Source organism: Euleptes europaea, chromosome 20 (genome assembly GCF_029931775.1).
Source record: "Euleptes europaea isolate rEulEur1 chromosome 20, rEulEur1.hap1, whole genome shotgun sequence".
NCBI lineage: Eukaryota > Metazoa > Chordata > Lepidosauria > Squamata > Sphaerodactylidae > Euleptes > Euleptes europaea.
The window spans coordinates 22,752,288-22,778,097 of NC_079331.1; the positions used below are offsets into that span (position 1 = coordinate 22,752,288).

The 25,810-nt window shown below is 49.2% G+C and overlaps 1 protein-coding gene across 1 annotated transcript in view; it reads left to right on the forward strand.

Annotated features, from left to right (window-relative positions):
* The first annotated feature begins 9,149 nt into the window (after positions 1-9,149).
* Positions 9,150-25,810, forward strand: part of SMAD3 (SMAD family member 3) — an 80,225-nt gene continuing 63,564 nt past the window's right edge. The window contains exon 1 of the mRNA XM_056865697.1: positions 9,150-9,355. Coding sequence (XP_056721675.1) covers positions 9,150-9,355 — 206 coding nt within the window. The remainder of the gene's footprint in view (positions 9,356-25,810) is intronic.

The window sequence follows — 25,810 nt, forward strand, 5'->3', positions numbered from 1 at the left end:
GGATGGTCTTCTGCGCTTACTTCTCTAAAAGGTTCGCTCAATCTCAGCTCAACTGGCCAATCTGGGAAAAGGAAGCGGCTGCCGTCCACCATGCCCTTACAGTGTGGAGACAATTTTTGGAGGGGTCTAAAGTCCCTTTTGAAGTGTGGAGCGATCACAAGAACCTGGAAGCACTCATGGGGTCCCGGAAACTGTCCGCGAAACAAGTTCGCTGGGCGGACTTCTTTGCTCAGTTCCGTTTCGTATTAAAACATGTGCCAGGGAAGCAAAATGTCCTGGCTGATGCTCTATCCAGATTTCCCCAATATCCAACCAAGGTTGAACGCCCCACGGAGTCCCTGTTCACTCCTGCCCAAAGGGGTTTGCTGCCCACTCTAGCAGTCCAAACCCGAGCGCAAACCCGGCTCCCGCCGCAACCCCCACAAGGGGGGAACACTTCAAGCCCAACCACACCGGTCAGCCCGACCGCGCCACCCCCCTCGCCTCCTTCACCAGCTCCGTCGGCGCCCAGTCCAGCCGTCCAACCCCCCTCAGGGACGTCCCCTCCTTCCATCACGGAGCCCATACCGCCAGATCTCACAGACTCTTTTTTAACCTCACTTCGTTCCGCGTACCAAGTCGAACTCTCTAAGCAAACCTTTCCCACCGCTCTAACTGAACGTAGAGGCTTATGGTACAAAGACTCTAAGCTGTACGTGCCTAAAGAGCTCCGAAAAGAAGTCCTACAGCTGGTCCATGGAGCCAAAACCGCGGGACACTTTGGGTTTCTAAAAACATTGCCCTTGTTACGGAGGCAGTTTTGGTGGGCGGGCATGCAGACTGATGTGGATTCCTTCATTCGCAGTTGCCCAGTCTGCGCTACGGTAAAAAGGGCCCAAGGGAAGCCTCCTGGATTATTGCAGCCGTTAGAGACCCCCACTAGACCGTGGGAGGTTATTGCTATGGATTTTATGACTGACCTCCCCCTCAGCGAGGGGAAAACTGTATTTTGGGTAATCACGGACCTGTTCTCTAAACAGGTGCATCTGGTCCCTTGCGCAGGTATCCCATCCGCCCCAAAACTGGCCCGCCTCTTTGTGTCACATGTCTTCCGTCTACATTCCTTTCTGTGCAAGGTGGTCAGCAACCACGGAAGTAGCTATGTGGCTAAATTCTGGAAAGCTTTCCTAAAATTAGTGGGGGTGGAACAAGGTCTCTCAAGTGCTTTCCACCCCCAAACCGATGGCCAAACCGAACGGGTGAATGCTGTGTTGGAATGCTACTTGCGCTGTTATGTTAACTATCATCAGGATGATTGGGTTGAATTGTTACCCTTTGCTGAATATGCGTATAATAATGCTGTGCATCAGTCAACTAGATTTAGCCCCTTTTGGGCCGTTTATGGGCAAGACTTTGGTCCCATAAGCCATAACGATGTCTCCGGGGTGGAGGGGGGAGAAAGTGTTGCTGACTGGGTTCACACGATTCAGACAACCTGGCCTTGGCTGGTACGTAATCTAGAGCAAGCTAAACGTAAATACAAAAGTCAAGCTGATAAGCATTGCTCACCGGGCAATGACTACTCAGTGGGAGACATGGTTTATTTGTCCACCAAGAATCTACGGTCCAACCGCCCGTGTAACAAACTCAGTGCCAAGTACGTGGGTCCCTTCCCCATTACTCGTATCATCAACCCAGTCACTGTGGAACTTTCACTCCCAAAATCACTCAGGAGAATCCATGCTGTCTTTCATGTCAGTTTGCTAAAGCCACATGTGCCTTCCCCCGAGTGGCATCCTGAACCACTCCCTGATGTACCAGTGATGGTTGGGAGGGAGGAACATTTTGAGGTTGCAAAAATCTTGGAGGCTTCCCTTCGGCCCTTTTCACTGTAGCGCAGACTGGGCAACTGCGAAGGAAGGAATCCACATCAGTCTGCATGGGGTGGGCGGGCATGCGGACTGCGTCGGGGTCTGTCCAGGGGGTCGTGTCAGATAGACAACGCCACTGAGCTCGGAGGAGTACAATCGGGCGATTGACCTCAGCATCCGTTTGCAGCCTCAGCAAGGATGTCATCTAGCAAAGAAGGGTCGTCAGGGTACTCGTCCGACAGTTCCAACGGAGGGTACCAAGGTTCAGGACCCTCCAGGCTTTCGGTCTGAAACCCTCCACTTGGGGAGCGGCGCCTCTGCTCCCACCCTAGGCGAACCCTCTGGGGCTCCAGCCACAGGCAATTCACTCAGAGAGCACGTCCCCTGCTCCAATCCGAGGCCCCGGCGAACCCTCCAGGGCTCCAGCCAGGCAGGGAAAAACAGAGAAGGGATTCGTGCCAAAATGTGAGCACTTGTCCCGTGGTAGTCCCACAAACAGCATCCAGAGACAAAGAGTCCAAAAGAGAGCTGATTTAATGGAAAACACACAGGTATTGCAGAGCTTACAGGTACATTGGCACGAATGGCAATTGGGAGCACGGGGTAGGCCTATAAGGGAAAGTATTAGTCACAACAGGTCAAGGTGGCCCCCCTTCCACTGAGGAGTCATTCCCACCGGAGATAGCACTGGAACAGGAATGCATCAGCTAGCAGTTTGGCCTTGAGAGGCACCTGGTAGAATCGAAACTAAAACGGTCAGAGTCTGACAGGCTGCTTAGAGCTGTGGAAAGCAGGCCTGACATTGGGAGGGAAGGTGATTGTAAGCCGGTTTGATTCTTCTTTATGTGGTAGAGTGGTAGAGAAAGTCGGCATACAAAAACCAACTCTTCTTCTTCTATTTGTAAACTGAAAAGCCCCAGACTCTTCAGTCTTTCCTCACAGGGTAGCTGCTCCAACCCCCTAATCATCTTGGTTGCCCTCTTCTGTGCATTTTTCCAGCCTATCCCAACATGCACACAATTCCATCTTGGGATGAAAGAAAAGGGAAATAAATATTTGATTTTTTTAAATGACACAAATAGATTGTATTGTTACAGGCTTGGATTTTTATGATTGTGGATCAGTCTCTCATAGGTGACAACAGGAACAGTGGGGTGTCACAACAATGGTAGGCATCTCCTCAGTGGACCTTGAGTGTCAGGAGATAACATTGGCCAAGTGCCCATCAAGATTTGGAAGTGGTTGAGCTTCCTCTTAGCTGAAGAGATGGAGTAGGCAGGGGTTTGTGTAGGAAGATAGCACACTTTTAGATGCTGGAAAAGACGGAGAGGAGGAGCAGAGAACAGGGTTGTGTGGTGTAGTGGTTAAGAGCGGCGGACTTTAATCTGGTGAACTGGGTTAGTTTCTTCACTCCTCCACACGAAGCCTGCTGGGTGACCTTGGGCTAGTCACAGTTCTCTCTGAACTTTTGCAGCCCACCGACCTCACAAGGTGTCTGTTGTGGGGAAGGCGATTGTAAGCTGCTTTGAGACTTTAAAAGGCGGAGAAAAAGTGGGGTATAAAACCCAACACTTCTCTCTTTCGGGATCTGATGTGGGAAAGTGAATTTGCTGCTCAAGAAGAGTGCCTCTTTCTCTCCACCTTGTGTTTAATTTGTGTAGTTTTGGGATAAAGCAAATATTTTTAAAAGTGTCATTAGTCTCCAGAGCTCATCCTCCCCCAGAACATCTCATCAACCTGGAGAGTTACAAAATTATGCCAATGGGCTTGCACATGGGTAGCCATGGTAGCTTGTCATATTGAAATAAAATTAAAATCTAATGGCACCTTAAAGACTAACAATATTTAAGATGAGCTTTAGTGGGTCATAGCCCACTTTGAAGAGAAGACTGAGAGGTGATATGACAACCATCTTCAAGTACTGGAAGGGCTATCATATAGAGGAGGGCGCTGAGTTGTTTTCTGTTGCCCGACCAACCAGAACCAACGGGTTTAAATTAAATCAAAAGAGTTTCCGTCTAGACATTAGGAAGAATTTTCTAACAGTTAGAGCGGTTCCTCAGTGGAACAGGCTTCTTCGGGAGGTGGTGGGCTCTCCTTTTCTAGAGGTTTTTAAGCAGAGGCTAGATGGCCATCTGTCAGCAATGCTGATTCTATGACCTTGGGCAGATGATGAGAGGGAGGGCATCTTGGCCATCTTCTGGGCCAAGTAGGGGTCACTGTGTGTGTGTGTGAGGTAGTTGTGAATTTCCTGCATTGTGCAGGGGGTTGGACTAGATGACCCTGGTGATCCCTTCCAACTCTATGATTCTATGATTGTCAGACAGCCTGGACAGCCTGGACCAAGCACTCTGGGACCTAGAAATGTATGCATTCATTTACTTAGTTTATATCTTGCCTTTCTCCCCAACGGCGATCCAAAGCTGCTTACGTGGCTCTCTTCTCTTCTGTCTTCTCCTCCCGTGGGTGGCGCCTAGGGCACCAGAGAGCACCGCAAATGAGCAGCCCCACTGCACCCGCCCCAATCACCTGGCTGAAGCCCATGAGGTGGAAGAAAGTGGAGGGGAATTGCATCCAAACCCAGAAGTGATGGACAACACTCTACGAACCTCTACATCTCTATGGTCTTTACCACAGAGCTTTGGGGGAGTCCTGGACCATTGCCCAGAAATGATGTTGCTTCTGGTTTGGTTGCAATTACTCCCGGTTTCTCCCATATTAGCATCAGCAGGCAAGTGAGTCGTGAGATAGATGGCTGGCTGGCTAGCTTGGGGTGGGGGGTGGGGGTCATCCGGTTGTGAAAAGCCCTTGGGCCAACTCTGTCCTCACAACAACCCTGTGAGGTAGGTTAGGCTGAGGGTATGTGGTGGCGTGTCCTAAGTCACCCAGTGAGTTTCTGTGGCAGAGCAGAGTTGTAATCTCTCTCTCCGCCTATCTCCAACACACACACCCTCTCTCTCACACACACACACGCACTTTGGGGCCTGGTAACATTCTGTTCCCAGCAGACATCTCATTGCTTCTGTTCACTGCTCAGGGTGAGAACAGCAGCACTATTGCCTCAAAACTTTTGTCATGTGCAGCAGCTTTTCATCCCAAAGAGATGAACTGCTGAGGCACTGATGGATTTCTTGACATTTGGCACAGCAAAAGCTTTAGGCCAGATTACCCATGATGTGATATAAACTCCAGATGTGTGAGCATCTGAAGGGGAGACCGGTACCGACTGTGGTCATGGTGCAGGGGAAAGGGCCCTTCCACTTTTTACCATGCACCATTTTCCCAATTAAAAATAGTCTTTTAGGTTGCTTGAGGTCCCAAAAGGGAAACAATGGGTCTCCCTGCTTTTTGCAGATCACGCACAAACAAAAATGTGTGAACCAGCACAACTGAACCCATTGAGCTTTGAGGTGAAAAATCTCTGTCAAATGGCCCATTTACATGTGCAAGTCACTCCTCGAGCCAGCACAGGCTGGGAGATCCGGATTTAAAGCAGGGGTCAGTGGAAGCACATGAGTTCAAGCACGTTAAATGTGTATACAACTGAATGTACCGAGTGAATACAACCAGTAGTAGCTGGCTACTCCAGCTTTACTCTGGTTTTAAAACCTTGTTATCCTGAACTGCTTGAGGTGAACAAGAAGCAGCTAGACTCGGTGACCATAAAAGTCCTTAAAAGCTTTTTGAAGTACTTCTGTAAAATCCATGCGTGATGGTCAGAGGCGCATGTTCTCGTGCACTGATTCGATATAATTGTTTCTAGTCATCCCATTTCCTGCCCATTCATTAAGAGACTTTTAAAAATTGGCTAGACATCTATAAACCCTTAATAGGACCTTGAGGTTTTCTTATTATCGGGGTGAGTGATGCATGTTATCCATGAAAATATTATTTTTATTTTAAGTGCTTTTCCAATACATAAACCATGCTGAACTTTCATCTCATTGCAAGACCACAGACACTGACGCAGATTAATATTTAACAGAAAAAAATCTCGGGATTATATCTTTGGTTCCAAGACAGAGTTACAGAGGGTGCTAGACAGCCATTCTCTTAATTCAACAAGGTATATTATTTAATTTACCCAAACCTGAAGGCTGCTTGTAAGACACCAGACTCTTATGAAGCCAGGAAAAGGACCCAGACTGTGTAAAACCAGGGCGGCCCGATCCTTTTCCTTTTGGTTAATTTTTCCATTATGAGCGCATCCAAAATGCTTTGCAATAAAAGCAAGACTGTCCGGGGATTTGGAGACAGACTTGTCGGTTTCAACTTTACAGGTTGCTCTGAAGCCATTGTAGCACTCCTGTAACTGCCAACAGCACACATTTTACAAGCCGGGCCTGTGTTTGGCAACCGACTGGTAAGGAAGGCTTTGGTCGGGCCAAAGGCAAAGAACAGGCAGACTGAAACTGAGTCAGGTATGTTCGGGACGGAGCAGGAAACGCAATTGGTGATGCACGGACAAATTTGGATCCTGCAGGCTTCCCAGAATAACCCTCAGTCGCAAGGACTCTTCTCCATCTAGAGACACACTCAGCCATTTTCTCCAGAGCTGAGACATGGGCAAAGGGCTCTGTACTTGTTTCCCCAGAATGAAAAGCGAGCGGCTTGGGCAGAGCCCTTGGCCCACGGTCTCACTCCTGCACCCAAGCCCAGACAGGCTGAAACAGGAGTGAGTAGCTGAGGGGTCTTAAGGAAGAGCTCTGCCCAAACCTTGCTTGCTGCCCCAGCTGGTTATAGAGGGCCTGGGTCTCATGGGGGCAGTGAGTGGCCCTTGAGGTCCTGGCTCAGTGGGCTTGACTAGGTGACACCTAAGAAGCTAAAGTTTCCCTTCTCTTAGCAGACTCCTCTCGGGAGAATACTACTCAAGTAGCCAAATTTTGCCTCCGGTCTTGTGGGACTTGTAAATGGCTGATTGAAAACCTTTCCCCATAGAAGATCTTTCCTCCTCTTCTTCAAATCATCCTTCCCAGAACCATTGACTTTTTATTATTTTAACCTAACTTTGATTTTTATTCAGAGCTGATATTGTATTGAAATAAATTTTGGTTTGACTAGGAGAGAGCGGGTTCAAATCTGTTTGCACTGTAGACCCGCAGCAGCCTGGGACACATCTAGGGTTGCCAACTCCAGACTGGAAAATTCCTGGAGATTTAGGGGTGGAGCCTGGGGAGGGCGGGGTTTGGGGTGGGAACTCAGCAGGGTACACTGTGGTAGACTCTGCCCTCCAAAGCACTGTCCTTCGGTGTTACTCCTCTGAAGATGCCTGCCACAGCTGCGGGCGAAATGTCAGGAAAGAAAATACCAAGACCACGGTCACACAGCCCGGATAACCTACAACTGTGTTGGCGAACCTATGGCACGCGTGCCAAGTCCGGCACGCTGAGCCCTCTCTGTGGGCATGCGCAGGGGCGGCGTGGGCTTTGAAGGGAGCGCGGAGCTGTTCAAAGCCCCCCCTTCCCTGGACTCCCCACCGCCCAGACTCCCCGCCGCCGCCGCCCCCTTGCCGAGCTGGGAGGAAACCTCAGCATTCAGGTTAAATTGCCGTGTTGGCACTTTGCGATAAGTAAGTGGGTTTTGGGTTGCAGTTTGGGCACTCGGTCTCTAAAAGGTTCGCCATCACTGACCTACAAGAACCAATGGACTCTGACCGTGAAAGCCTTCGACAATATTCCCTCTGTATTTGTTTTCTAATTCATTATATCATTTCTATAAACTACATATAATCATCCTATATACTTTAATTATTGAATACGTCATCCTTTCACCACTGATCAGTTGAATTCGATTACATCACAGCCTTTAACGTTTCCCATATTTAATTCGTTTTCCCAATCCGTGGTCCATGCCTCCCATTCTCTCCCATATGCTCCATTGTCTTTTCGATTCACGAAAGCAGTAAGTGTAGCCATTTCCTGCCAGCGCAAACGTTTTATTTCTCATATTGTCGAAGGCTTTCACGGTCAGAGTTCATTGGTTCTTGTAGGTTATCCGGGCTGTGTGACCGTGGTCTTGGAATTTTCTTTCCTGACGTTTCGCCAGCAGCTGTGGCAGGCATCTTCAGAGGAGTAACACTGAAGGACAGTGTTACTCCTCTGTTCTTCCGTGTTACTGCTCTGAAGATGCCTGCCACAGCTGCTGGCGAAACGTCAGGAAAGAAAATTCCAAGACCACGGTCACACCGCCCGGATAACCTACAAGAACCAATGAACTCTGACCGTGAAAGCCTTCGACAATATTCCCTCTGTATTTGTTTTCTAATTCATTATATCATTTCTATAAACCACATATAATCATCCTATATACTTTAATTATTGAATACGTCATCCTTTCAACCCCGATCAGTTGAATTCGATTACATCGCAGCCTTTAACGTTTCCCATATTTAATTCGTTTTCCCAACCCGTGATCCATGCCTCCCATAGGCTCCATTGTCTTTTCGATTCACGAAAGCAGTAAGTGCCCTGACCTGGACGGCCCAGGCTAGCCTGATCTGGTCCAGATCTCAGAAGCGAAGCAGGGTCGGCCCTGGTTAGTATTTGGATGGGAGACCCCCAGGGTTGCTGTGCAGAGGAAGGCACTGGCCAACCGCCTCTGTGAGTCTCTTGCCATGAAAACCCCAAAGAGGGGTCGCCATAAGTCGGCTGCGACTTGAAGGCACTTGACGCACACAAAGCAGTCAGCGTAGCCATTCCCGGCCAGCGCAAACATGTGATCCGTCCCTTCTCGTCGGGGATCGCCGACGTTTGCCGCTGAGCCGCGCCGCCCAACCTGGCGCAGATCCCCCAAAACCCGTTCATTGCGCCGAGAGGGGTTGTGGCCCCGTCGGGCGCAAACGCCCGGCCGCCTCCTCCTCCTCCTCCTCCTCCTTTAGCCCGGGGCAGCCAGGTGGCAGCCAGGCTCGAGCGCGCCCGGAGCGGAGAGCATCCTCCCCGGGGTTTGGGGGCTACTCCGCTGGGAAGCTCGTCTCCGTGCCTTGCGGGTCAGACCCCAAGGGTGGCCCCCGGCCCGGAGCCCGACGGCGCGGGCGGCGGGAGGGCCGCGGAAGGGCGGCGGGGCATGCCCCGCCGCCCTTCCGCGGCCCTCCCGCCGCCCGCGCCGTCGGGCTCCGGGCCGGCTGGGCGGCTCTGGCCGGAGGGGAGCCGCCGCGGCGCTGCCCGCCCCGAGGGGCCGGCGGAGGAGGAGCCGTGGGCGGCCAGCCGTCGGGGGCGGAGCGGCGGGGGAAGTGTGCGCAAAGTTTGGAGGCGCCGGCGCGGGGGGGACGGCGAGCCGCCGCGCCTTTGTCCGCGGCCGGCCATGTCGTCCATCCTGCCCTTCACGCCGCCCATCGTGAAGCGCCTGCTGGGCTGGAAGAAGGGCGAGCAGAACGGGCCCGAGGAGAAGTGGTGCGAGAAGGCCGTCAAGAGCCTGGTGAAGAAGCTCAAGAAGAGCGGCCAGCTGGACGAGCTGGAGAAGGCCATCACCGGCCAGAGCGCCGCCACCAAGTGCATCACCATCCCCAGGTGGGGCACGGGCGGGCGGGCGGCGGGGCTGCGTCGCGAAGGCTGCTCGGCAGTGGCCCCGTGGGCGCGCAGCAGTCCCCGGGCAGTGCGGGGAAGGCTTGCCTGCGAGTAAGCCACGCTGGCCCGGACCTGGATGGCCCGGGCGGGCCCGATCCCGTCCGATCTCGGAAGCGAAGCCCTGGTTCGTCTTTGGATGGGAGGCCGCCAAGGAAGACCAGGGTTGCTGGGCAGAGGAAGGCACACTGGCCAACCTCTGTTCGTCTCTTGCCGCGAAGCCCCCCCAAAAGGGGATCGCCGAAAGTCGGCTGCGACTTGAAGGCGCTTTACGCACGCCCGAGCCACGCTGGGGAGACTGGCGTCGGAGTCGGCCTCCTTCCTCTGGAGCACTGGTTCCCAACCTTTTTTTGACCAGGGACCACTAGGACTTTTTTGTTCGGTGCAGGGACCCCAAGGTCCAAAATAAAAATTCCGGGAATTTGAAAATAAACTTTAATCAGATTGAGTTACAATCTGAAGAAGTGAGCTGTGGCTCATGCAAGCTCATACCCTACCAGAAAATATTTTTGTTCGTCTTTAAGGTGCTGCTGGACTCTTGCCCTTTTTGACCACTTTAATCATAACTGTTAGTTAAACGTTAAACTTAGAATAATATTTGAATATATATTTTTATAATAGAGAACTTTTAATTGCAAATATTAATTTATTATGGGTTTATAGCTTTGTTTCGCAGACCTTAGTTTAGTTCTTGCGGACCCCTGGGGGTCCACGGACCCCTGGTTCGGAACCAGTGCTCTGGAGGCTGCCCGGCCCTACCCTGGCGTGGCTTTCTCCGCCACGGTGTCTGGACCAGGACCATCGAATAGGGGAACGGGGGGTGTGCGGGAACCCCAGCCCAGCCTCTGACAAGAAGAGTTGAGTTTTATACCCCGCTTTTCTCTCCCTTCAAGGAGTCTTAAAGTGGCTTACGCTCGCCTTCCCCTAACAGACCCCTTGTGAGGTTGGCGGGGCTGAGAGAGCTCAAAGAGAGCTGCGACTAGCCCAAGCTCACCCAGCTGGCTTCATGTGGAGGAGTGGGGAATCGAACCCGATCCCCCACTCCGCTGCTCTTAACCACTCCACCATGCTGGCTTAGGCGTTTGTGCAGTGAGAGAAGGGTTTGCACCTTGGTGCTAAGCATGTGTACTTGGAAGCAAATTTCAGCGGGACTTTCCAGACAAGGACAAGCGAGTTAGACTCCTGCCAATCTCTCCAGTTCCTGATCAAATAACTAAATGGAACCTCCAGGTTCAGAGGTAGTGTACCTCTGTTGCACACTGTGGCTTGCTCATCCCTTTTTTCGGCCTTGCCCAGGAGCATAGGGCTGGCTCCTGCTGAAACAGAGAGCAGGCCTCCATGAGGGTGTCTGATTTGGACTGGAGAGGTGGGATAGCCACACGGAGCTACTGAAGGACTTGGTCATCTGTGGAGGTGCAGACGCCCCCTCCGTGCTCTTTCAGACCCACATATCTCAAACTGGGGGCCCCAAGAAGCTGTAGGCAGGTGTGGAGTCCCCTATAACTATGTCCGGATACAAGTGCATCAGATGAAGGGAGCTTTGGAATCTTTGACTCTCAAAAACTTCTGCCCTGAAAATCTTATTGGGTCTCTACGGTTCTACTGGACTCTAATCTAGTTGACCGTAGTTCATTTCTCATCTGTGTGGACACTAATACTAATTTATTTGGGGTTTTCCCAAGGCACCAGAGCAGCTGGTAGAAAAGTCTGCCAAAGCAAACGGAGCTCCATTTTTGGGAGCCTCGACCCTCTAAGCAGCAGTCGCTCTCTCTCGCTAGGAGCACAGCTGGCTGAGCCAGACAGGATGGTGGCCATTGCCCAGGCAAAGGATCCCATTCGAGATGCCACGCACTGCAGTCGCGCACACTCACAATCATCCTTGTGCGCATAATCTGGAAGCCTGCACGTCTCGCCGGCTGTTTCAGAGTGTGTTGGGGGGGGGGCTCCCATTGTGGAGTTTTGCTTGAACCTTTTGTTTGACTGCTGAGGTACAACCGAGGCGCTTTCGATGCTCCTTTCTAAAGAAGGTTAAAGTTCCTACCGGCCGGTCCAGAAAGCTGTGAAATTGTGGTGTTCTGTGTTTGTTTTTGTCGTTGCCGCTTGCTTTCCTAAGGCTCCATAAATGTGTGGCGGGGCTGTCAGGATGATTTAGCGCGGAGAGGCTGGCGTGGACAAAGAGGCATCTGTTATCCGGAGCAGCCGGAATGTGTGGTTCTTGAGAAACGTGTGTAGCGTCGAACAGTTTTCCCTTGTAAGACACACACACAACTTCCGAGGCGCACCCGTTCCTTTGACCTTGGTGTCTTCTTCTGATAAACTTTTTTTTGGGGGGGGGCACCGGGAAATTGAATATTCCTGGCATATATCTGGGTGAAAAAAGGACGGGTTTTGCTGAAGTGTGGAGATCTTGGCTGCTGCATCTGTGGCTGGAATTTTTATCCCCAATGTGTGTGTTGGGGGGTGGGGGCTGAAATGAGCTCCTTTGCTTAAGGAATAGAGAGAAAATTCTCTATAGCTGTTTCTTTGCACAACCACGTCTCTGGGTTACAAAGATTGACTGGTAAGGAGCTATCACATGAATGCACATGAACACATGAAGCCACCTTATACTGAATCAGACCCTCGGTCCATTAAGGTCAGTATTGTCTACTCAGACTGGCAGCCGGCTCCCCAGTCTGAGGTCTTTCGCATCACCTACTGCCTGGTCCTTTTACCTGGAGATGCCAGGGATTGAACCTGGGACCTTCTGCATGCCAAGCAGGTGCTCCGCCATTGAGCTATAGCTCTCCCCTATACAGCTGGTATGCCTCTGGGGAAGGGGTTAGCATGACTTATGTGGTGCATGGCAGGGTCTACTTTGTAAGTTGCCATTTCCAGAAAATGCATTTCTAACAAGATGTGTGGGTCAGGTCTGGAGCTGCCTTGTAACTTCATAGTTTTTCTAGTACAGTTTTATCAATTCTTTTCCAAACCCCGCCTCTGAGATCCTAAACCTGGAGCTTCCTGTGTGCCAGGAGCATGCTCCATCATAGGCTTTTCCCCTTCTTCAGTCTGGCCATTTTGCCACATGAAACATCACACAACCACTGAACCACTTTCCTCTGTGTGTGTGTTAAGAGTTGCTCCTGACAACTCTTCCACTGTGTGAATGCAGCATCCGGAGAGACTTCTTGGTCTTCCCCAAAAGGAAGACTTTTCCCCATAATCCCAGCCCCGCAGATGTGATAGACTTCCGACATGCCTTCTGTAATACTCTGGCTGCTTCTGTGATGTAACTGTAGCTGGGCCAGGTGGCTATTCAAGGGGGGAAAAGGCTACTCCTCATCGCAGCTGTAAGCTTAGGGTCTCTCCCCCCCTTGCTTCCCCCAGATTGGAGTTGGAAGTGTCTTGCTATCAGTTAGCTCCTTAGAGTTTGCATTATTTTCTTATTACCCCCGCCCCCCAACATGGTGTAGTGGTTAAGAGCGGTGGTTTGGAGCGGTGGACTCTGATCTGGAAAACCAGGTTTGATTCCCCACTCGGATGGTTACCCGCCAAAATTAAGGCGTCTTTCCTCATGACCACCCAGGACCCCATAAAAATTGAATTGGTGGCAAGATTCTTACAGTTCGCGATTCAAGAACGTGAGCGTTTGTGCACCAAATAATGCTGGCCTAGTACTGTTAAATTGTCTAATGCACCTTAATGGATTTTACTGTAAAAACTATGGAGTTTCTTGTACTGTACGGATTTTATGTATTTGCTTTTATACACTTTAGCTTATGCCAATAAAGGCTACTTGACTTGCCTTGATTCCCCACTCCTCCACATGAGCGGCGGAGGTTAATCTGGTGAACCAGGTTGGTTTCCCCACTCCTGCACATGAAGCCAGCTGGGTGACCTTGGGTCACACTCTCTCAGCCCCACCTACCTCACAGGGTGTTTGTTGTGGGGAGGGGAAGGGAAGGTGATTGTAAGCTGGTTTGATTCTTCCTTAAGTGGGAGAGAAAGTTGGCATATAAAAACCAACTACTACTACTTCCTTCTCCTCCTCCCCCCTCCCCCCCAGGCAGTTTTATTTGCAAGAGGGTGTGGAAATCCCTGACTGCCCTGTAGGTTCAGCATCCGGTCGTGGCTTGGGGCGTCTTCTGGCTCTGACACTTTTCTGTCCTGGGTTGGCTTTTGGCTGGGAGGTTTAGTTGAGGCAACTGCACCCCCCACATACACACACACACAGAGACTTTGGGCTAATTCCCTCCGAGTAGCTGCCTGCAGTGTGTGAAAGGGCTGTGAACTGAGTGGTGGTGTTTTGGGGTTAAACCAGCACCACAATCCTTGGCTTGTGGTGGGGTTTGTTGTATTAGTCCATGACGCTTTAGAGACGTATTATGTGTTAAGTGCCGTCAAGTCGCTTCCAACCTATGGCGACCCTATGAATCCATGTCCTCCAAAACCTCCTATCCTTAACAGCCTTGCTCAGGTCTTGCAAATTGAGGGCTGTGGCTTCCTTTATGGACTCAATCCATCTCTTGCTGGGTCTTCTTCTTTTCCTGCTGCCTTCAACTTTTCCTAGCATGATTGTCTTCCAGTGACTCTTGTCATAATGTGACCAAAGTACGACAGCCTCAGTTGAGTCATTTTAGCTTCTAGGGTCAGTTCCCGGCTTCATTTGATCTAGAACCCATTGATTTGTGGGTTTTTTTTGCAGTCCAGGGTATCCGTAGCACGCTCCTACATCACCACATTTCAAAAGCATCTACTTTCTATCAGCTTTTTTCATTGTCCAGCTTTCACACCCATACATAGCAATAGAGAATATGATGGCATGAATTCACTTGATCTTGGTTGCCAGTGACACAAAACATTGCGGAGTAAGAATCTGCTCTATCATATAGGAAACACGATCCAAGAAGACCATGTAGGATTTTGACAGGGGCACCTGTTCCCCCATGAATCTGCCCATGGCCCATTGCGGGATCCCCTTGTCAACTGAAGGGACTTGCGGGAGGGAGCCAGAGATGGAACAACATCCTCCTTTGGGACATATTTTCCCCTGGAGTTTTCATGGGCTGATATTAAGTTGTGTTTATTCCTGTCCATGTTAACTCCTCACTTGCCATGTTTTCTGACTTGTTTTGCTAGGGGTTTTAATTTGAAAATTGGATTTGAGAAAAAAAATTGAAATAATTTGAAAATTGGGTTTGATTATTATTTTTTATTATTTATTTTATTTAAAACATGTTTATGCCACCTTTCCACCCAATCAGGATCCCCAATTTTTATTCTTTTGGCACTTCAAATAGATTTTGGGGAAATGGGATATATGCTTGATCAATAACTAACTGGTTGGGATGCACTGGAGGATAAACCAAATTAACTGGAGAAAAGCCAACTTTTATTGGAGTGCAAAGCCCAATTTTGGAAGGCTGGGTTTGAAGCATGAATGCAATACATCCGTGTCTTCTGGAGCATCAGAGCAATTTAATGCTGCAGGAAAGAGAGTTCCTTTTCATTGTGCAAACCAGCGCTCCTTCCCATTCTGTGAGATGATGTTAAGTAATACATTTGAATTCTGCAGCCTGTGAATTCCATGGAGGTTTTGGGCTCTTATATCTGTGAGCCAGGATTTAGGGACATGCTTGCGGGGCGGGGGTTGGGTGGGTGTTTCTGGCTAAAATCCTGTGTTGAAGCTGCATCCCGATAATTTATTTTATTTATGTCCTTCATTTATGCCCTGCCCAATGGGCCCCCCAAGTGGCTTACATAATTTTCTTCCTCCATTGTATGATCACAATAACCCTGTGAGGTAGGTTAGACAGAGAGTGTGTGACTGGCCCAAGGTCACCCAGCAACCTTCCATGACGGGGGGGGGAGGGGGGAGTGTCGAACCTGGGTCTCCCATATTCTAGTTCGACACACTAACCACTACACCACACTGGTTTCGGTCTGTAGGGTAGGTGTATATGTAAATCTTTGTTTTACCAAGATTTTCTTCAGAGATCTGGGTTGACACAGTCCATAAATGTCATGGGCCTACTCAGCTAAAGAATCGTGTGTGAGAATTGTCTGGATGTTCTTTTGCCTCCTTTGCAGAGTCAGGTTCTTAGACTTGTTCTGCTGGCTTTTGTGGTGAGATAATTAAAATGGAATCGCTAACAAAGGACTAATGAAGCTGTCTTGTATTCAAAGTTGAACTTGCCAGTTGCTTATAAGAGTCAGAATGGTTGCAGGCAAGTGGGATTGGAGGAAATATACTAAATCTGGACCATAGGGTTGGAAGAAAGTAATTCATGTTGAACTGTGAAACGCTTAGAATATTTCCAGCCAGAGCATGTCCCAGGGAGGGAGGGAGTGCTTTTTTGTACTTAGAACATGCTTAGAACATCATTTAGTTCCGACCAAAATGGGGCCACCCTTGAAGCATTCGTTTCCAAATCCCGTGACCCTGGACTTTTCTGGTGTGAAACTCCTGTGCACTGGGAAAGATTGTGGGGCAGGTTGCAGAGAGCATACTTGGTTCTGGCAAAGATCTACTTGGGCCAGGGGTCTGCAGTATTTTCCAACTAAACAGCCAAACAAAATCCACATTCAGAGCAAGAGATCAAAAAAGAGCCACTATAAGAGAGCCCGTTTGCGCAAGTGAAAATCATAGAGTTGGAAGGGACCACCAGGGTCATCTAGTCCAGCCCCCTATATTCAGCTTTACATTACTGATCGATGACATGTGGATTAATAATCCATAATGTTTCCGCAGCCTGAGCACAAGTTAGTGAGAGTCCTTCATTATTGATTTATTTTATTTACATCCTTTCTCCCCAAAGGGGACTCAAAACAGCCTGCGTTGTTCTCGTTTGCCCCTTTGTTATCCTTACAATAAACTTGTGAGGTAGATCAGGCTGAGAGAGAGAGCTGCCCTGGGAGAATGGTGATTTGAACCCAGTGCTTCCAGATCCTAGTCCGACACTTTAACCACTGTGCTACACTGGCTCTCAAGCAGTGGCACAGGCAGTACAACCCTAAGGAGAGTTACCCCAGTCTAAGCCCGTTCATTTCAATGGGCTTAGACCGAAGTAACTCTGTATAGGATTGTGCTGAGAGTCTTGTAATAAGTACACAGGAAGAAGAAGGTTGGTTTTTATATGCCGACTTTCTCTTCCACTTAAGGAAGACTCAAACCAGCTTACAATCACCTTCTCTTCCCCTCCCCACAACAGATACCTTGTGAATTAGGTGGGGTTGAGAGAGCTGTGACTAGCCCAAAGTCACCCAGATGGCTTCATGGGGAGGAGTGAGGAAACCAACCTGGTTCACCAGATTAGCATCCACTGCTCATGTGGAGGAGTAGGGAATTGAACCCGGTTCTCCAGATCAGAGTCCACCGCTCCAAACCACTGCTCTTAACCACTACACCTCGCTGGCACAGAAGCACCCTGCGCGGTTGTTTTAGTGCCTCGGCATAAACCTGCACATGGTTCACGCTTGGATTACTTGTACTTTCTTCCCCTTTTCGTTTCCTTTTCTGAGACCAAATGTGGTGTCGTGATTAGAAGGTTGTGGTGAAGGTAAAATGGAAAAGAGGAGAACAATGTCAGGCACTCCCCTGGGGAGGAGGACAGGAAATATAAATGAAGTAAGTAAATAAATAAATACAAAGCATCTCTAAGAAGTCCTGTAGTCCCATACAAAATCTTTTCCTGAGTTTCCCGTCGCCAACTGGCTCTTCTAGCGTTCCTCCAATACGCCTTAACTTAAATATTTTGTTGTCTTTGAGATGACTAAAGAGATCACTTTCAAAGTCGCCAAATTTGGATGGATAGCCTATAAGACTAGGAAAACTTGGGCAAGCCATATATAGGCTTTTTAGCTATAATGTTTAGCATACAAGACTAGGAGAACTTTGGTAAGCCATATATAGGCTTTGTAGCTATAATGTTCATAAAGATATTGTATAATTCCGTGAATTTATAATTTTAAAATGTTTCTTTTCTCAAAAGTTATTTGATACTGGAAGTGCGGATTATTATATGGTTTTTATTTTGCTGGTCTTGGGCTGTATTAAATAAATTTATTTATTTATTTATTTAGTGTTCCTCTTGCCCGTCCAATATGCCCTAATTTAAAGCTTTCGTTCTCTCTCTCTCTCTCTTTTTTTTTTTTAAGAAAATAGCCAGATTTGGTTCTGTCCTGAGCTGCCTTTGCCCCGGAGCCATCAGCTGCCCTGAACTATTGACAATATTGTCCTTCTGCTGCATGTTGCAGAGTGGGCCATCTGCTTTTTTCATGGAAGTCTGTTAATAGTCTTTTAACTGAGGAACTACCTGCCCCAGGATGTGGTGATGCCTGCCAACTCGGAAGACTTTAAGAGGGGAGTTGACGTGTTCGTGGAAGAGAGGGCTTTCCACGGCCACTAGTCAAAATGAATACTCGTCATGATGCATGCTTATTCTCTCCAGTACTATTTTAGGTGCTATGAAACACAGGCAGAACAATGCTGCTGCAGTCATCTTGCTTGTGGGTTTCCTAGAGGCCCCTGGTTGGCCGCTGTGTGAACAGACTGCTGGACTTGATGGGCCTGGGTCTGATCCAGAAGGGCTTTTCTTATGTTCTTACGTTGTTCTTATGAACCCCTGATCAGCTTTTAGTGAATTTCCTCCTTAGAGAGATCCTGACTGTCATCAGCAGAACTGCTGGCGACTTCCTGGTACAAACTCTCATGAAAGGACCTCTGCTCACTTACCTCCTGTATCTTTATTTACTTCATTTATGCCCCGGGGGGGACGGGACCCAAAGCAGCTTATGTTGTCCTCTCCTCCATTTTATCCTCACAACAACCTTGTGAGGTAGGTTAGGCTGAGAGTATGTGGCTGGCCCAAGGTCATCCAGCAAGCAAGCTTCCACGGCAGAGTGGGGATTCGAACCTGGGTCTCCCACATCCTAGTCTGACCACTGTACCACACTGGCTTGGTGGGACATGTACCTTGACGGTTGTAACCAAATGTCAGTGTGGTGTAGTGGTTAAGAGTGTCTGATTAGTATCTGGGAGACCTAGGTTCAAATCCCCACTTGTGCAATAGAAGCTCACTGGGTGACCTTGGGTCAGTCACTCTCAGCCTAACCTACCTCACAGGGTTGTGGTGAAGATAAAACTGGAGGAGAACAATGTAATCTGCTTTAGGTCCCCATTGGGTGGGTGGGGGGAAATCAGTTTGGCGTGTTGAATCGAGGGGGGGGGAGAGTCCATTTCAAAGCAGTCTGTGTGGATTGGCGAGGAAGAAGAGGAAGAGTTGGTTTTTATATGTCAACTTTCTCTACCACTTAAGGGAGACTCAAACTGGCTTACAATCACCTTCCCTTCCCCTCCCCACAACAGGCACCCTGTGAGGTAGGTGAGGTTGAGCGAGCTCTAAGAGAGCTGTGACTAGCCCAAGGTCACCCAGCTGGCTTCGTGTGGAGGAGTGAGGAAACAAATCCAGTTCACCAGATTAACGTCCGCCGCTCATGTGGAGGAGTGTGGAATCAAACCCGGTTCTCCAGATCAGAGTCCACCGCTCCAAACCACCACTCTTAAACCACTACACCATGCTAGCAGGCAGGAACTGGAGTCGATACCCATATACTGCACCGCCTGTTGCTATGAACCTTTGCAGATGCTTCTCTAATTGAGTTTTTACTTGTACAACCTTGGTCTGCCAATGAGAAGAAAAGGGAATTTGGGTGTCTAATAATGGGTTTTAGTGCCGCGGTCCCTTGGAAGCCCCTGAAGGAATAACGGGAATGTCGATTAGCCACTTCACTGCTTATGCAAGGCCAGTAAAGATGAAATTGCTTTATCCTGAGTCTTTGCATTTATTTGTATCCCACTTTTCTCCCCTATTTGGACTCAAAGTGGCTTTTGGAACATCATTCTCCCCCCCTTTCACTTTCCCACAGCAGCCCTGTGAAGTTGGCCAGACAGAGTTTGTGATGGTCTCAAGGTCACCCAGCAAGCTTCCATGGCAGAAGTGGAGGGCCATTGGGCCCTGTAGTCATGCCTGCCCTGTCTGGCTTCAGCTCTCCAAGGTCTCTTAAGAAAGGATCTTTCCTATTCCTGCTTGCAGAGATGTCCAGGATTGAACCGGGGTCCTTCTGCATGCTGAGCAGATCCTCTGCCACTGAGCCATGGACCGTGAGAAGGTTGGGAAGCCCCAGGCCAGAAAGCCCCAAGATGGGAGAGCAGGATGGCACTGCTAAAGTTCTGTGCCAGTGCCTCTCCTGGGACCTGAATTCTCCCAAGGTCCACGTCCAGAGCTCCTCACTTTGGGGAGGGGCTGTGGCTCGGGGGTAGAGCATCTGCTTGGCATGCAGAAGGTCCCAGGTCCAATCTCTGGCATCTCCAGTTAAAGGGACTAGGCAAGCAGGTGATGTGAAAGACCTCGACCTGAGACCCTGGAGAACCGCTGCCAGTCTGAGTAGACAATACTGACTTTGATGGATCAAGGGTCTGATTCAGTATAAGGCAGCTTCATGTGTGTTCATGGTCAGGTGTTGACAGACAAAACAGACTCCGGCTCTGCATCGTATAGCTCCAGAGCCAGATGTAACTCTTAAAAAAGAAAAATGAAATCTAAGTTAAGGCACATCGGAGGGGTAGACAGAATAACCAGTCGCGGAAGGGAATGGCAGGCGAGGATTTCCATAAAAGACTTCTTGCCCTGACCTGGATGGGTCAGGCTAGCCTGATCTTGTCAGATCTGGGAAGCTAAGCAGGGTCAGTCCTGGTTGGGAGAAAATTGAAGAAGTCCAGGGTTGCTCTGCAGAGGCAGGCAATGACAAACCACCTCTGTTCATCCCTACGGCAGGGGCGTCAAACATAAGGCCTGAGGCCGGATCTGGCCCCTTGAGAGCTCTTATCTGGCCCTCAAGCCAGCCAAGGCAGCCACCCACCCCTCAATCTGGGCTGGCGAGGCATGGCCCAGCCCGACTAAGTGACATTTATGTCATATCTGGCCCTCGTAACAAATGAGTTCGACACCCCTGCCCTACGGGGTTGCCATAAGTCAGCTGTGACTTGACATCACTTTCCACCTCCAAAGGACTCATAAAAACATGCTTTACAGCAAGGGGAACGATAAAAAGGATCAGCTGACAGTAATCCAAGTACAAACCGGCCACAGATTTATGCTACTGTGCTAAAGCAATTGCACAGGGTGCTCCTGGTTATTGCATTTATTTACTTCATTTACCCCCCCCTTTCTCCCCAGTGGGGACCCAGAGTGGCTTAAATCATTCTCCTTTCTCCATGTTATCCTCACAACAGCCCTGTCAGGTGGGTTAGGCTGAGAGAGTGTGCCTGGCCCGAGGTCACCCAGCAAGCTTTCGTAGCAGAGTGGGGATTCGAACCAGGGTCTCCCAGATTCTGGTCTGACGCTCTAACCGCTGCACCACACTGGCTCGCCTGTGCATATTTATAGAATCATAGAGTTGGAAGGGACCACCAGGGTCATCTAGTCCGACCCCTGCACAATGCAGGAATTCTAAACTACCTCCCCCCCACACACACACCCAGTGACCCACACTTCATGCTCAGAAGATGGACAAGGTGCCCTCCCTTGACTTATTGCAAGTCCTCATGCATGGCAGTTCCTAATAAAAGATTTGCAACTGCCAGTGTTTGGGCTGTAGAAACGTAGTGGATTTATTAATCCACACATCAGTTATCTGTAATGTTTACATTCTCAGTTGCACCGGTGGGCTTACTTTAATAGGCTCATTGATCTCTTGCGCTGAATGTTGATACCGTTTGGTTCTTTAATTACAAAAGGCTGCTGATCCTGGCCTTAAAGGTTGAGAAGGGTGTCCCGCCAAATTTAAGGGTACCGTTTTCCCACATCAGGGCATGTTTTCAGCAGAAGGAAAGGGAGGGCAGGGGAGATCAGATTCACTTGCAGCTGCTGCTATAACATGATTTTCATAGGCCGTTAAATATAGTTATTGTGAGTTTGTTCTTCTTAAGGCAAAATTTCTTTTTTCTTTTTACTGTAGACTGCAGAAAATCTAGTCGTATATCTCAATAATGCTTGCGGCGGTCCCATAAGAGAGGTCAGTATTAGTGTCCCCAAATGAGGGGCTGCAGCTCAGGAAATGGTGCCTGGAAAATGTATACTTATGAAAGCTATTTTCACCTCTGGGTTACTATTCAGCAGGGACGCATCCTAACTCTTGGATAATAAAAGCTTCTTTAAAGATCGCTTTGGTGAAAGCTTCTTGAAGTAATTGGTGCACAGGGCCACATTGGCAGGGCGGGGGATGCCGGGAAGCAGAGGGTATCCCGGCTAATTTAGACGCAGCAAACCAGCTGGCTTCATTGCCTTTATACAAACAGGGGTGGTCCAGGTTCATTGGGTAGACCTGCAGCCCCATATTCTGCAACAACTCTGCATTCTTTGCACCAGTCTGTAGAACTGACGATAAGTTGCCTGCTCTTATACGAAGCATGGGCAATGTCTGTAGGCCAGATGGGGTTGCCAGCGCCGGCGTGGGAAATTCCTGGAGGTCTGGGGGCAGTGTCTGGTGAGGGGAGCTCAACAGGGACGGGGTGCTTTAGAAACTGTTTTCCGAAGCTGCTGTTTCTTCCAGAGAAATGGGATTCTGTACTCTGGAAAACTGTTGTAATTCTGGGAGAATTCCAGGCCCTGCCTTCAGGTTGGTAACCCTGGCTTCAGGCTTCTGAATATATAATCATAGAATTGGAAGGGACCACCAGGGTCATCTAGTCCAACCTCCTGCACAATGCAGGAAATTCACAACTACCTCCCCCCCCCACACCCACAACGACCCCTACTCCATGGCCAGAAGATGGCCAAGCTGCCCTCCCTCTCATCATCTGCTTAAGGTCATAGAATCAGCACTGCTGACAGATGGCCATCTAGCCTCTGCTTACAAACCTTCAGGGAAGGAGAGCTCACCACCACCCGAGGAAGCCTGTTGCACTGAGGAACCGCTCTGACTGTTAGAAAATTCTGCTGGGGTGGTAATCTATAATACTGAAACAGAGACATTGTGCTGCGGGGCAGTAGTGGTCCCCCCCAAGTAAAGTTGAATGAGAGAGAGAGAGAGAGTAACCAGTCACTAAAAATAATGCACCAAAGGGGAAGTGAGTGAAACCTGGTTATTTTATTTGGATCAAAGGCCAGCCACCGCCTTTTATGTTTATAAATGGACTGCTCTGTTTCCCGAAACGGTTCTTAACACTTTTAAACGGTAGCGGTAAAAGCCTTTGGATTTTAGTTGAAAACATCTCTGTTTTTTAAAGTTAGGCATGTGCCTACCTCTCGGCACGCCTTAGCATTCCACAAATGTTTAGTGGTAAACCTTAACCAGCCTCTGTAATATTTAGGTGTCCGCCTCTCTGCTGGTTGCTCTGGTGTTTGCACGCTCAACCGCACGGAATATTTTTGATGGATTGCTTATGTGGTCTGCCCATCCGCTGAGGTGGCTTTAAACTCTCCGCACGCAGTCTGATGTTTTCACCATTTATTTATCACACGCCCTGCAAAAGAGCCGAGGGTAGCCCCTTCCGTGCCCCACGTGCAGTAGGTCGGGTCGAGAGAAACAGCGAGACCGGTCCGGTTCCATCCAGTGAGCTTCATGCTGAGAGGGGATTCGAACTCAGGCCCAATCTCCCGAGAACCTCTGGTCTGTGTCCCAGGGAGACTGCTTTGGAGGGCCCCCCAAGGAGAGAAAGAGCAGACATTCTTGGCTGCAAGCAAATGCACAGCCTCGGGAGAACTTGGAGTGTGCTGTGAGATGAGCTGTCATTTCATGCGCTGCGGTGGTGAGCCCCAGCAGGGTGTGAACCAAGTACGATCCCGGCACATCTCCCAAAATCCTTTGCAGCAAGCTGGGTCCCACGGCCAAAACGCAGGGGTTCCTCTGTGGACGTCACGAGGGGAAGGGTACCCTGCAATCTAGAGAGTTTGAAAAACCACTGCTTCAGACTGCTGGGCGGGTCCTTGATGATAAATACTACTTCCTAAATAGCAAGCCGCGGTTATGTTGATCGGAGCAAAGTATTCGGTGGATGCAGGGGAGTGCAGCTGTTGTGCATAAGGACCAGGTTGGGAAGCCAAGAAGGCCGTAACTCTACTCCCCCCCCCGCCCTTTCCCCTCACCCTTAATGAATTTTCTGGGCAAAAGGCATCCTTTTCCAGTAATTTTCTGCCTGCTTGCTTGAATTCCTGATTTTTTACAAAAAGTATATTTGGCTTTTTTCCTTCCCTGCCGTGCGTTTGGCAGTTCTGGGGTGCCAAGCCAAGACCTTGGGAGACGTGGTTTGAAATGAGTGTTTTGTGTATGGTATCCAGTTTTTTTCTTTAAAAAAAAAAAAAGGGTGTGTGGGAGGAACCAGGAATCAAAACAGAAGCTCCAAACACAACATCAGTTGGATTCTTTGTCACCTTTAAAGTTAGAAGCAGGTTTATATTTGACATACAGGCTGTTTGCCCCCCTCGCTTTTTATTTTGAAATTCTGTTACTTTAACTGATTTCCTCTTTAATATTTAGAATAATATGCCAGGCTATTGCAAAGAGTTGGTGGGTGGGTGGGAGGAGTGTGGGCAGAATATCCCAGCTGAGGATCCAGTCAGTTTCATCCTTCCTTCCTTCCCCAGTGTAAATGAGAGATCTACTTCACAGCAATTCGAATGTGTGTGCTCAGTTGGAGGGCCTGTGTTTGTTTGCTTGCTATAGATGGGCTGTCTTGTGACCTCACTGACATTGGCATGTCTGTGTTGTGCAAAGAAGAAAAAGAAGGGTTGGTTTTCATATGCCGTCTTTCTCTACCATTTAAGGAAGAATCAAACCAACTTACAATCACCTTCCCTTCCCCTCCCCACACCAGACACCCTGGGAGGTAGCTGGCTTCATGTGGAGGAGTGGGGAAACCATCCCGGTTCATCAGATTAGCCTCCCCACTCATGTGGAGGAGTGGGGAGTCATAGAATCACAGAATCGTAGAGTTGGAAAGGACCACCGGGGTCATCTAGTCCAACCCCCTGCACAATGCAGGAAATTCACACCTCCCCCCCACACCCCCAGCGACCCCTACTGCATGCCCAGAAGATGGCTAAGATGCCCTCCCTCTCATGATCTGCCTAAAGTCATAGAATCAGCATTGCTGACAGATGGCCATCTAACCTCTGCTTAAAAACCTCCAGGGAAGGAGAGCTCACCACCTCCCAAGGAAGCGTGTTCCACTGAGGAACCGCTCTGTTCGAAAATTCTTCCTAATGTCTAGATGGAAACTCTTTTGATTTAATTTCAACCCGCTGGTTCTGGTCCGACCCTCAGGGGCAACAGGAATCAACTCGGCACCATCCTCTATATGACAGCCCTTCAAGTACTTGAAGATGGTTATCATATCACCTCTCAGTTGTCTCTGTTCAGTTCTCTTACTTGCTGTGAGAAGGAAAGAGCCCTAGAATGTGGTTATATTTTTGTCGGGTAAATGGCTGCCAAAGGTGTGGTTTGACGGGCTTATCCATCGCTCGCCTGAAGACCGGGCCTTTTCTTGTTGACCAACCGTACTTAACAAAAAAAACCCCACCAAAGCTACCGAGCCCCAAATGCTAGGAAACGCCCTGGCCGTGCCACTCGCCGGCCCCTCCAGCCCTCATTTTGCAAAGTGATTCACTTTTTAATATCTTCGAGAACTCCCATCATCAGTGATGTTGGGAGGTTTGTAAGGGTTGAGTCACCGGGCTTTTTGCTGAGCGTTCAAGTCGTTGAGTCAGGGCAGCTCACTGATCGGAACCCTTCTCAGCCAGAGATGAAACATGGATAATCCCAGGCACGGACCTTTCGCCCTTTGTAATGCAGCGCAGCAAAAATCCCTTTGGTGGTCCTTTGTGACCTCTCCACTATAATTCCAACATGGGGGGGTGTCATGTCAGGCTATACAAATGAAAAAAATACCTATGCCGAATATGTACCATGCAGCACCTGTTCTTGAACCCTCTGTGGTCTTTATTCAATTGATGCTGTTTAAAGGCTGATGAAGCCTCTGCGAAACGTGTAAATTTATCTGGAGAGCACGTACTGGTGATCGTCAAGCCTCTGGGGAGTCTCTAGCCTATTGATGCAAGGCTCGTCTCTTCCGAGTAATTCACAAGCTGGGTCTATCAGATATTGCAGAGTTATTTGGCACTCTGGTGGACTTATTTCGGTTGCCTTGCTTTGTACTTTGTGTTTGTTATTGTGTAATTGCTATCAGTTCATCTGCTGTTACCTTTGTATTGTTATGTTTTGAATAGAGTGTGTGTTGTTAGTTTCGGTGTTGCTAGTGGTTCCTCTGGTTGCCCTTCTCGTCATTAATATTTTGATATAGAGCCTTTGTGCTGTTTTTTGGTTGTTTATTGTCTCAGGTTGGCATTTCCACTGTGTTGT